This window comes from Hyperoodon ampullatus (assembly GCF_949752795.1).
Source record: "Hyperoodon ampullatus genome assembly, chromosome: 14".
NCBI lineage: Eukaryota > Metazoa > Chordata > Mammalia > Artiodactyla > Ziphiidae > Hyperoodon > Hyperoodon ampullatus.
In genome coordinates, this window is record NC_136927.1 from 59,011,351 (window position 1) to 59,024,761 (window position 13,411).

The window sequence follows — 13,411 nt, forward strand, 5'->3', positions numbered from 1 at the left end:
CACATGCCGCAAGAAAGATCCTGCGTGCCGCAGCTAAGACCAATGCAACCAAATAAATATTTTTTTAAAAAATAAATGAATGAATGAATACATAAAACCTCAGAAAATAAGTATTGATGAGAACATGGAGAAAATACAACTCTCATACACTGCTGGTAGGAATGTAAACTGGTACATTTGCTGTGAAAAAGTTTGGCACTTCCTCAAAAAGTAAACACTGAGTTACTGTGGACCCATCAATTCCACTCCTAGGCAAACACCCAAGAGATATACCCATATGTCCACTCAAAAATTTGTACATGAATGTTCACAGCAGCATTATTCATAATAGGCAAAGGGTGGAAGCAACCCAAATGTCCATCAACTAATGGATGGATAAATAAGATGTGGTATATGTATACTATGGAATATTATTCAGCCATAAAAAGGAATGAAGTACTGATATATGATACAACATGGATGAATCTTGAAAACATTACACTGAGTAAAAGAAGTCAGTCACAAATGACCACAAATGCCTAGGATAGAAAATCCATAAGCAGAAAGTAGATTGTGGTTGTCAGGCACTGGGAGGAAGGAGGAATGGGGAGTGACTGCAAACAGGTACAGGGTTTCTGTTTGGCATAATGAAAATATTCTGGAATTAGATAGTGATGATGGTTGCACAACTTCATGAATACACTAAAAATCACGTAACTGTACACTTTAAAATGGTGAGTTTTATGTTATCTGACATCTAGATCAGTGGACAGAATTCATAACCCGGGGGGGGGGAAATTGTACAGAGGAATTAGAATGAAAATAAGAATTTAGGCAAAAAAAAAAGGGGACACTGCAAAAATTGACTGTCAAAGAAGACCCTAAATACGTATTTTTAAAAAGAGTGAGAATGAGGGAGATGGAAGAGGGAAGAGATATGGGAACATATGTGTATGTATAACTGATTCACTTTGTTATAAAGCAGAAACTAACACACCATTGTAAAGCAATTTACTCCAATAAAGATGTTTTAAAAAAAAAGAGTGAGAATGGTTAACAAACTGCTATAAAATTTGCAGGTACCCAATAAATTTTGTAAAGTAATATAATGGGTTTTTTCAGTAACTCTATTTATAATACACCAGAAATGACATTCTTTGCAACTACATAAAGACATTTTTTTTAAATGGTGTATGTCAACTGCATGTCAACCTAAAAGTATTCAAGGAAGTAAATAGAATTTTTAAATATTTTGGAGGTACTTCAAAAGTTTGAAGATCAAAGCCCTAGAGAAAAATCATACACAGGTACACAAAGAGATATGTAAAAATGTTAATTGTAGCACTGTTCATAACAGCACAAGCTGGAAAAATCTAAATGCCAAGCAGCAGAAAAATAGGTAAATAAATTGGAATTCTGTAATGAATATAGCTATGAAATCAACTAGCACTACATTTATCAACACAAGCATCTCAAAAGCATAAAAAAACAGGTTTAGGAGTGGGGAAAAAAACATATTACAGAAAGATTACTTTTTATAAAGTTTGAAAACATGATCTTGTTTTTGGAAACAAGACATTGTGTGTGTGTGTGTGTGTGTGTGTGTATCTGTAGTAAAATAGAAACATGCAAGAGAAATAATAAACATCAACTTCACCACACTAGTTACCTCTGGGGAGAGTTAAGGTAAACAGAATTAGGAAGGAGTAATATAGGAACCTTGGTGATATCTGTAATATTTTATATTACACAACTTATATTATCATGTAGTAATATTAATATGAAGGAATTCAGAAGAGCTAGGTTGCAAGTACACAGATGTTCATTTTATTATTCTTTGTATCTCTTCCACAAGCTTAAAATATTTCATGTTAAAAGGAAGTTAAAGTTAGCTCAGAGACTGAACCAGCACCAAATACATGCACCAAAGCAACCAGTTACTTGGTCAGGGTTGGTCAGTGTTTCTCAACCAACAGTCCAAATGATGCTCCAATTAAAAGACAGTAATGGCATCTATTAAAAGAGACGCATAAGACATGATATTTAAATACATGTTAGGGAAGGGCATGAAATTAATCTAATTCTGCAATTTGCCTCAAGATCATCTTGCTAAACCTTCTGATTAAAATCCCTGTATAACTTTGCAAGATGTCTCCAGTATTTCAAAAACCAATGTGAAAGGGGAAAATTAAGTGACAATTACAGCCAATTTGGCCTTTTCATTCAATTTTGAAAAACCATCCACACAGGAAGTATGCTATTTGCAAAGGAATGCTTACAAACAGCTGAAAACCACTATCATTTTATCATTTAGAAACAAAACACAAAAGAATTCTAAGAAATAATTTTTAAAGCACAAATGCATGAATAACAAACATGAGGACAGGAAAGTTGTCTATTTCTATAGTATAAAGCAGAGCCAAAACAATCTCTATTTTAATATATATCCGATCCCCAAACTAAATGTCACTTTTTATTTGTGTATAAATAATGCTTCTCCTTACTCAATTAATTTAAAATACATTAAACAACATGTGCCCACATGTTAGAGGGAAAAGAAATTTTTCTTTTTATATTGTGAATATCATTACAAATTGTATTCAAAATGTATGTTATAATGTTTAATAGGAAATTACTTTTTACTATTTAAAATCACCTTATCAAAAATAGGATACATTTTTTAATGTGTAACTAAGATAGTCCACAAAATTATACATTTTTTTTAAGATTATACATTTTTGTGAAAGGATTTGTGAATCAAAAAATATAGGAAACACTGGTCAAGAGGTTACTTTTGTGTCCTTTAACAGCACCTGACACAATTTCAGCCTCTAATGCTTATAGGCTTACTAATAAACAAATTAGAAAATTCTTAATTAGAATGCAAAAAGTACCAAGAGGAATTAATTGGAAAATTCATTCAACCTAATAACTGTACACCGTTAATGTCAAATTCTAAAAAAATAGAGGCAACTCAGCCATAACTAAAATTAACTTCTATAAGTGAAAGAGAATTCTAGATAAGTAAACACGTAAATAAATAGCCTGAATTAAGGTTCACTCAAAATGTACTTGAAAAAACAGAAAACTTAAAGAATTAAAAACTGAAAGGATGAAATCGAACCAGGGTCTCACGTGTTAAAAGAAAAGCAGTTAAAGGGATATGACATCAATAAAATGAGGAGAAAGAAAAAAGCAAGGTAAATAAAAGAAATTCACCCTAAGGAGGAAAAATTAGAAAAAGTCAGGCTAACAATAAAGGGCCAGTTTGAAAGTATAGGGAGAAAAGGAAAAATGGAAGGAAGAAAGTAACAAGACGAAGGATTAGATTAGTATATAATATATAAATGAGTCACTTTTGCCACAATGCATTTGGGAAATCACAGAAAATAGTAAAGAGTATAAATGAGAAACAAGTTTCATAATAAGTTAGTGGCTGATGAATTTCTAGATACAATCATTAGAGAAAGTACAACGACAGTTTTATTTCAGTTTTAGAAACAAGATTGTATTTAAAGAGAAAAACCAATATGATTTCTGTTCAACCACGCTAACAGGTACCTACTTCTATATTTAATTCTCAAGATAAAGATAACCTACAAATTTATTAAATAAGTTAATCACAATTAGTAAAAACTGTTTTGATCATAAACATACTCTGTTTTTTTCCTATATATTTATCTGTCTTCTATATTGTAGTAAATAAAATGCATTTGCCTATCTTGGGAACCTTTCACAGAGGTAAAGTTTAAATGTCAGATAACTGCTTTCAAACATATTAGGCAATTATATTAAGACATTCATGCTAAATTTTTCTTTTTACTCAATAAACGTATTTTTACCTTTTCATCTAAGTAAACCCTTCCAGGAATCAGCCAAAAGCTTGAAAGGTCTGTTATGTAAGTATTTTATATAAAGTTTCCACCCAAAATAACATAAATTCACACAACATAAGCACATATTTTGTTGATTCTTCCCATAATCCTCTCTTTTTTCCCTGTCACAAAATCAAGGGATGAATAACTGCCATTCAATGACTTGGCTCTATTATCAATACATTTAATCTCAACACAGAACAGTCTTCACTGCAGTAACCTCAACATTCCACATAGTGGGTCCCTCATGGAGTGAATTTCTGATAAACTGGGGGACCAGCATCTCATTACATGATACAATATTTTCCAGACCAATCCCAATTTTCATCATCAACACTTACTGAGTATTCACCAAACAGCAGGTTCTAAGAATACGCAGGGATGTCACTGTCTTCACTTGCCCGGTACTGGCCCCACTTTCTGGTGACAATAAGTGTGTTTTCCGTTTTCCTTCCCCTTTCTCAGTCCTGCCATCTATGGAGTTGGACCCTCATCCCCCAGCTCCAGAGAGGTACTCAACTCAAGTCTGATCAGTCAGAACATTCCCAGGACACTAGCCACAGTGACTGCTTCAGTAAAGGACAAGGGACCAACCAGCGAGACTCTCACCCTTCCTTATCTGTTACACGCTCCTAAGGAAAAGTTACTCTTTTCCAGTTTGATGTAGCTCCTGGAGACGTCACATGAAGATAGCCTGCCTGAAAGTGAGGCCAGTAAAGAAAGAAGGAGAGAGACCAACTGGTCACCTGGATCTACCCACATATGAAGCCAACAATATCCCCTGGACTTTTCTGTCACATAAATCAATAAATCTCTCCCATCTTTTTCTCTTAAGCTTGTCTGAGTTGGGCATCTGTCAATAAAAGAACTTTGATAGAAATTGTATCCAATACAATTTACAAATAGAGTGACAATTAATGAGCCTCTGAATGTGAAACTAGATAAAAAGAGCTAAAGTACAGGGCAGTGAGAACAGCCTGATTCTGAGCTGGAAATTGGCAATCCCAGTTATGCGGTATCAAAAAAACCAGTTAAAACTACTGCCTGTGGTAACTTAGGGTTTGGATCATGTGCCCAACATGATTGGAACATTGGGAGATACGGTATTAAAGTCAGTAATTTAGACCATGTTATCAATTCCAAGAGGATAAGGCCCAGGTAGGGGTAAAATAGGTGAAGGGGATTAAGAGTTACAAACAGCCAATTATAAAATAAATAAGCCACAGGGATGTAATACACAGCATAAGGAATATGGTCAATAATACTACAGTAACTTTGTATGGGAACAGATAGTTACTAAACTTATCATGGTGATCATTTCATAATGTATGCAAATGTCAGATCACTATGTAGTACACCTGAAACTAACATAATATTGTACATAAATTGTATTTCAATCAAAAAACAAAAACAGGGAATTCCCTGGTGGTCCAGTGGTTAGGACTCTGTGCTTTCAGGGCACGGGTTCGATCCCTGGTCAGGGAATTAAGATCCTGCAAGCCATGCAGTATGGCCAAAATAAATTAAAAAATAAAATAAAACAAAATAAAATACAAAAACAAAACAAGAGGATAAGGCCCAAACTCCTTGGTATGGAGTTTAATGATCTGGCCCTAGGTCCCTCTGTATGTTAGGAAGGTTTCTGAGCAAGACAGTGATACATGTTCTCAGGGGATTATATGACACAGGGTAGAATGTATTCTGGAGGTGCAAGAAACCAGTCAGGGTGCAACAGAGGCAGGTCAGCAATAAGGTGAAGGGCCAGGTGCACTAGGATGGCAGCAGGAAGAATGGAAAGGAACACATTTCTAAGACTTTAGAGAAGGGAGAATAAACAGAAAGTGCAAAAGATTACTCCTAAGTTTTGACCTTTGGTTATCTAAAGTAGAATTTGCTACTGAAATAAGGAAGTACAAAGGAAAACACTATTTTTTTCAATGAGGATAAGAAGTTTGGTCTTCGATGTGGCTTAGTATGAGGTGGACAGCACAACATCCCAATAAAGATGCCCAGCAAACAGTGGAAGACAAGACAATGAAATTCAGGAGAAATAAAAGGGCAAAAGACAAACACGGCAGTCATATAGGTACAGATGACTTTTTTTTAAGTCATAAAGAATATATAGCAGAACTTCATTCCTTCATTCAACAATAGTTATTGAGCACTATGTCTCAGCCACTGCTCTAGGCTCTGGGAATATAACAGTGAGCAAAACAGATAAAAATTCCTGCCTCATGGAGCTTATATTCTACTGGGAAAAACAGACAAGTCTAAATTTGATTCATGAACATAAATTTAGGGCTTCAGGTTAATACTTCTTAGTAATTACTGTAAGCAAAGTAAGTATTTATTTTACCTTCTTTTATCAAATTTTATTTTCCAGAATTTTCACTTCATTAGTTAGAAAAGCATATATTTATATCCTCAGGCCAGTAGCCAGACAGATTCAAGTAAAATAAGATTTTTTTTTTATGCTAGCTTTCCTATTGTAACAAACCTATTTTCCCTCCTTTGTTTCTCAGAGTATTGGGATTATGTCAGCCCTTCCAAATAATGTCCATAAAGGATGACTAGACTCAGAAAAAATGAGAGGCCAAATGGTACAATGGAAAGCATATGTTTGGGAATTAGATAAGGCCTGAGTTCAAATCTCAATTTTTCACAAGCTGTGTAACCTTGGGCAAGTTACTCTGTATCTCCAAGCTTTGGCTTACCCAACTGTGAAATGGGAATAACTTCACTCTAAGGATTAAAAAGAATAATTTCTAAAAGGCCCTTGACACAACACCTGGAAAAAATGGAGAAATGCTAGAAAAATGGAAGCAGCTACTACTGCAACTATTACTGCTACTATTACTGCAATGTGCTGGGCACAAAACAGATGCTCAATAAATGCCTTTCTTTTGCTTCTATAGACAGTATTAATATCATGGGCAACTACAAGGCTCTAATTCAGCAGGTTATTGTATTCTAACCTCCCAGAAGTTGTATACAGGAACTTAAAAGAATTAAATGCATATTAATTTCATAAATGAGCTTAACATCTTTATTTTCTAACTTAATGGGATATATTTATCCTCCAAAGAAAAATTGCGATGGTGATATCACAAGTAGAAAAACATGATTACTGAATCACATAAAAATGAATGGAAGTGGCACTGCTTTAGAAATCATCCACCAAAGATTTCATAGTTATTTTTATTAAACTGACACCATTAACTTTATCCTCTGTAATTAATCATTTCTATAGTATCTTACATTTGGGAAAAAAATTAAGTGATTTTCTAACTATAACCACACAATAATCCAAATTGTAAACAATACCCTCAGAGTTGTCCTGAAGATTAAATGGCACAATATACATGAAAATGCCTGACCGGGTCCATGGCATGTCGTATGGACTCAGTATGATAACTTTAGTGAAATCTAACTCTCTTATTATCCTACGTTCCTTTCAATTAATGAAAAGGACCTTATAACAGCAATTGTAACACAGGATTTATGGAACTAAAAGGCTTAAAAATCACACCAACCTAATGCTGACCCAAACCAGCAGGTATTCATTCTAATGTCTCGAAGTTTAATAATAAAGAGGTTTGTAAGTTAAATCAAGACACATACCAACACATAATGAAAACCAACATTTCACTCTTTCCCTAAAAAATCCTACAACTAAAAATTTAATGAAAGGTTTTTTTTTAAAGCCTAGAAATGTAAGTTCCTCTTACTTTCACTTTTTTTAAATATTGCTTCTGGTTTTTTTTTTTTTTTTTTTTTTTTCTTCTGGTTTTTTTAAGATTTATTATTTATTTATTTATCTTTGGTTGCATCAGGTCTTAGTTGCAGCATGCAGGATCTTCGTTGAGGCATGTGGGATCTTTTGTTGGGCACACGGGCTTCACTCTAGTTGTGGTGTGTGGGTTTTCTCTCTCTAGTTGTGGTGTGTGGGTTTTCTCTCTCTAGTTGTGGCGTGCAGGCTCCGGAGCACGTGGGCTCTGTAGTTTGCGGCATGTGGGCTCTCTGGTTGAGGTGTGCGAGCTCAGTAGTTGTGGTGTGGGCTTAGTTGCCCGCGGCATGGGGGAATCTTAGTTCCCTGACCAGGGATCAAACCTGCGTCCCCTGCATTGGAAGGTGGATTCTTTACCACTGGACCACCAGGGAAGTCCCTTACTTTCCTTTTTTTAAAATGCAAATTCCAGAAGCCCACAAAATATAATGAAATTATCAGAATAAAGGTCATAACTCTTTGCCCAGGAAAGAGCACTGACACCAGCTGGAACTGGCTCAAGTGGAGTGTCCACAACAACCAGGGGAGCCCCTTCACTCATGGATGATGCCATTTGAGACAACCAGTGTCAGGACTGGCTGTTCCCCCTAACAAGTAGCTTTTCTCCAATCCTCTGGACTGTCCACGTGGACACTTGGACCTGCTTTCTCTATATGTAGATGACTCCAATGCTTACACCTGTCCCACAAGGTAGAAACCCTGTAAACACTCCAATCTCAGTATGTGCAAAATTAAACATCTCAAATCTGCTCCTCCTGTGTCCCTGTGTCTGTTCATGGTAACACCGTCCTCTCAATCACCTAAGATAGGATCTAGTTTTCTTTCCTTCACCATCCCCCTCTCCCTTCCCAAGAGCAAGCCAGTTTCAAAGAAAGACCTGTCATTCACCTCTACAATACCACCGAGCACCTAACCCTGCCTCCATTCCCACAGCTTATCTCAAGTTCTCATTACTGCTGTCCTGACCCAGGTCAACAGTTCCAATCTAGTTGCCCACCATCTCTCATGCTTAAAGTGAGTCCACCTTCTCTGAACATTACAGACAGACTGATCTAGCTATATATATCCCTCCCCACCCTGTGGACCCCCATGGTCTACTAAAGCATCCCAGATTTTCAGAACTTGAAGAACTCTCCTCTGACCCAACCATCCATTCACTTGATTGTGGAAGTTCCTCAAATTCAAAATGCTCTGGCCCCATCTTCAAAGGCCATTCCTGCTCTGGCGCCAATCTAAAAGCCTGTAACGTCATGAAAACGTGATGAACTATGCTATTCTACTGCTCACAGGCTAAAGGTCAAAATTCTCAACCCAACCAACAGGGCTCCACAAGGCCTGGCTCCTGCCTATCTCGCCAGTCTTGCCATGCTCCCCTTTGCTCTCTCTGCTCCAGCCACCTGGCTTTCTATCCATCCTGCCATGTTCCCTCTCATCTCCAAGCCTCTGTACATACTGGCCCCTCAGCACCCCACCTCCCATGTAGGTGGTGGCATTTCACACTTCAGATCTCAACTCAAAAGCCACTTATTCAGACACTAACCTTACCTTTCCAAACTAAATCAAGTCCTCTGTTTGCCCCCTCCTCTTCACTTCCATAGCTTTAAGAAAAATCATAAGAAATTGATTACCGTTCCCAAGCCAGAATGTAAGCTCCGTAAGAGCAGGGCTGTGTCTGTCTCGTTAACCACTATAATCTCATAACCTAACCCAGAGTAGCCCTCAACAAGTTTGTGTAGATTAATGTAGTTCATAAACCAGAACCACATTACCCAGAACCCTAAGTAAAGGTACAAGGCTGGCCCTACAGTACACTAGTCTTGAAATAACTTGCTTTCTCCATAACGACAAAGAGCTCAGCTCTTCAACGTTCTCCGTGTTCCCTTGAAGATCTGACAGCAACAGCAGCAGTGAGTCTATAATTCTACGGTTCCAAACTTCTCTCTCACAATTCTCTTCTATATACCCTGGCACTAGCAATACTTTACTTTCTGGTCTCCACAATTTTGTTTGCATCCTTTGTTCCATCTGAAATTTTTTCCCCAGTGCCACACTTCCAAATCCTACTATCCTCAAGTGCTCAAATCCAACGTCACCTCCTCCTCAAAATATCCCTTGTATTCCCTCAGCTAGTCACACCCTCTCTGCCCCTGAATTCCCACAGGTTCTCCCTTGCCTCATTCAGGTCTCAGATCAAATGTCACTTCAAATGAGTGCCTTTTCCTAAAGTTACCAACTGGTTATAATTGTCTATCAGGCCATCCTGACTTACCTTCTTGACAGCACTTACCATTACCTAAAATTATTTGTTCTTTTCTTTCACTTATTTACTTCTTGTCGTTCTCCCCACTAGAATGTAAGATCTATGAGAGCAGGGACCCTGTCCGTCTTGTTCTTCATATTTCCCCACTCTTCCATATCTGACATCAAAAAAGTTCAGTAAATATCTGCCAAAAGCATGAATAACTCTGTACCCCTTATGATTATGGTTATCTATGTACAAATCTTTCTCTAGCTATATTCCAAACTCCTTGTGGACTAGGCCAAAGTCTGGCTAATCTATTTGTTTGTGTTATCCAGAAATCCTTGCACAACTAAAGCAAATAATAGTTAACTACTAATTAATTAATGAATGATCTCTCCAAGAGGTACTGCCCTGAACCAGGCCAACTCAGAACTCCATATTCTCCAGAAACCAGGGCAAACAGGAACCTCCTTCGATGCCCTCTCCATGACAGACCTTGCTCCAATCCGCCTCCCCCAGTGAGCTTCCAAAGGCTAGTTTCTTCACTTTCCTTTAGCCAATAACCGCTGGTTCTTCTATCTCTAATATCTCACAATCCTACCCTTTTCCCTTCTATCTCCAGACAACGAATCTCTCCCAGGGCCCTGTTTCTTCGGAGTACCCCACATCTCCAATCAGTCCAGGAACTCATCAGGCTCTAGAGAACGAGGGGATGTTCCAAAGAAGTGTTTAAGGAAGACTGACTCTCTCACCTTTTCTTTTATACCTCGTTTTTCCGAAAGAGGCCCAGTTTCAGAGACTGGCTTAGAAACTCTTCGGGATCCTAAGCTTTCGTCCCATGTAGTCCGCCGCGCCCAAACCCCTTTGGGGTGCCCCCACCCTTGCCTCGAACCTTTTCAACTTATCTTACAGGAATACCCCAGGCCAGAGACGATGATCTCCCAGGTAGCAAATGGTCCTCAAACACCATGGGGCGGCCCTATCCCCCCCACTTTCTGTCGGGCAGCCGCCTCCGGCCTGGGGCCGTTTCGAGCGGCCCATAAGCCTCGGCCTCTGGCTGAGCCCTACCCTCCGACACCACCCCCCCCACTCACCTGAAGCGGCCCCCGCAGTGCTGGCATTGCTCGCCCACCCAGCCGGCGGGGCAGACGCACTGGCCAGTGCCAGGATTGCAGCGGCCGCCGTTGACACAGGGCCGGTCGCATTCCTTGGCCTCGGCTGCGGCTGAGCCCGACACCGCCGTCGCTGCCGCCGCGGCCTCAGCCGGCCAGGGAAGCAGCAGCAGCGGCGGGAGCAGCAGCAACAGCAGCAGCCGCCGCCGCCGCCGTGGGAGGCGCAGCCGGGTCCCCAGCCCTGGCCTCCCAGCCCTGGTCGCGTCCCAGTCCCGGCACCGCCTGCTGTTCCTGCTCCCGGGCGCTGGCGTCGCCACCGTCCTCCTCAGCCTCGCCTCAGTCGCCGCCGCCGCCGCCACCATCTTCCCGGGGCTGAGACGGTGCCCCACGAACACATATACATACACACACACACACATACACACACACACAAACACACACACACGCGCGCACGCGCGCGCGCACACCACAGGGCACGACCGGCTCTCCTTCCCCTGGCCGTGCGGGGCGGGGCTGTCTGGACGGTGGCTCGGGCGGTCAATCCTGAGGGCGGGGTCGGAGCTGCGCGGGAGGCGGGGTCGGCGCATGCGTGCGTGGGCGGGGCCCGCGCGGCCCTGGAGGCAGACGTCTAACGCGGATCCTTGGTTTAAGCGAGGCCTTTCCGACCTCTATAACGAAGCGCCCTAGTGCTCTAGTTTTATCCCTTCGCCCGGCGAGGCGGCCCCTGCGTAGCGGTCCTGAAGCACCCTATTCCCGTTGGCTGCCTCGGATCCGGTCCCTCTGCTAACCAAGCCGGCAGAGTTGAGCGCTGCGGTCCCGAAGACCCCGGCTCCGGTCATCGCTCTACCCCAACTCTCGCTGCGGGGCAGAAAGGGCCTAGGAGTCAGCGTCGTGGTGTGACGCTAAGTGCGGTACTGTAGCAGTGCTGCCTTTGAGCTTCTGCTTTGTCCTCTGTAGTATAGGTTAACGAAGTAACACCTATGTTAAGAACCTAGCGCATTGGCTATGCTCAATAAATGCCTAGAACTGAAGACACACAGTGCGGCCTCCCTTGATGCAGGCTTATTAAGTAGCAGACCAGACCACACACCTTTAATTCTGTACAGGCAGTTTGAGGTTACCTTGCTCCCCGCTATTTGCCCTCCAATCATCTCTGAAGAAAGGGCAGCATAAAATTAGGAACTGGAGCATCCCCCTTCTCCCCCCCTCACACACAATTCTGCCCCTGGAGCCCTTCTTGTCAGTTAGTTTGTTACTTTGGTGCCCCCCAGTGAAACATGCCTCCTGGCAGCACAACCTTGTGTGGTCCCCGACCCTGGAATCTGGACGGACCTGTGACTCGACTTAACTGAAGAAGAATGTGGGGCAAGTGATGCTGTGCCGGTTCCAGTTCTGAGCCTTTAAGAACAACCTAGCAATCTTGATTTTGAGCTCTTGATAGTCCTGAGCTGCAGCTGCTCTTCCACGTTGCTGCAGAGAGACCACATGGAGGAAAAGTAGGAACCCAGTTATCACCAAGAACTGAGATCCCAGACACAAGAAACTGGTGGACCCATCCCAGCTGAGGGACAAAGTCACTGAGGGAAGAAGCCATTGTTCCAGCCATCTGGGCCGTTCCGCATTATGTAGAACAGAGAGAAGTCTTTCCTACTATGCCTTATCCAAAATCCTGAGAAATTATAAACTGGCTGCTGTTTTAAGCCTCCAAGTTTTAGAGAGGTTTGTTACTCACCAATAGATAACCAGAACATTGTCTGACATAAGCCTTGTGGTGGGATGAATATTCCCATGGCAGCTATCTCATAGTTTGGGCACCTTGCAGTCCGTGGGAAACAAAGAAAGGCCCTCATGTACTTGTGAAGCTTCTCTTCACAGAGCACAGAATTCTAAAATTCTATGATGTACCTCATACCCAGGTCCTGACCTTCCTCATTCTGCATCCCCTTAAGCCTGGTGAAGCTGAACTGCACAACAGCCAGCTCTCCACCCACACATCCCTCCTATTCCTACGTGAAACCCGTTGTTCAGCCTAGGCCCTAGCACTGGCATTCTGGTTTGCAGGTTATGTTTTGCTACAGTTTCCTACATGGTGATGTGCAGGATGAGACAGGAAAATGGAAGACATGGCCCTACCATGGGACAGACTGGCATGGAGCCATGCCCTGGCCTCAGGAGGCACTGCTCCTCCAGGCCAGAAGTGGAACCAGCCTATTCCACCACTCCCCACAGCAAAACTGAGCTCAGGCTGTGAAGTTTCATGTGACTTTACCAACACTTGAGGTTAACAGGAAATGGCTCGCATCTACACAGCAGCAGTATGGCTGCTCTCCAAAGCTCTCAAACCTTGCTGCAGCAAACATTCTTTTTCTTACTTCTTTAATCTACTCCCTTCTCTGGTTCTTTTTTCTTAGCCCTT

General features: G+C 41.2%; 1 protein-coding gene across 1 annotated transcript in view; it reads right to left on the minus strand.

Moving 5' to 3' along the window:
* Positions 1–11,357, minus strand: part of ATRN (attractin) — a gene marked incomplete at both ends in the record, with an annotated part of 171,753 nt that extends 160,396 nt beyond the window's left edge. The window contains one exon of the mRNA XM_079718684.1: positions 10,978–11,357. Within this exon, the coding sequence (XP_079574810.1) occupies positions 10,978–11,357 (380 nt within the window). The remainder of the gene's footprint in view (positions 1–10,977) is intronic.
* Positions 11,358–13,411: the final 2,054 nt, after the last annotated feature.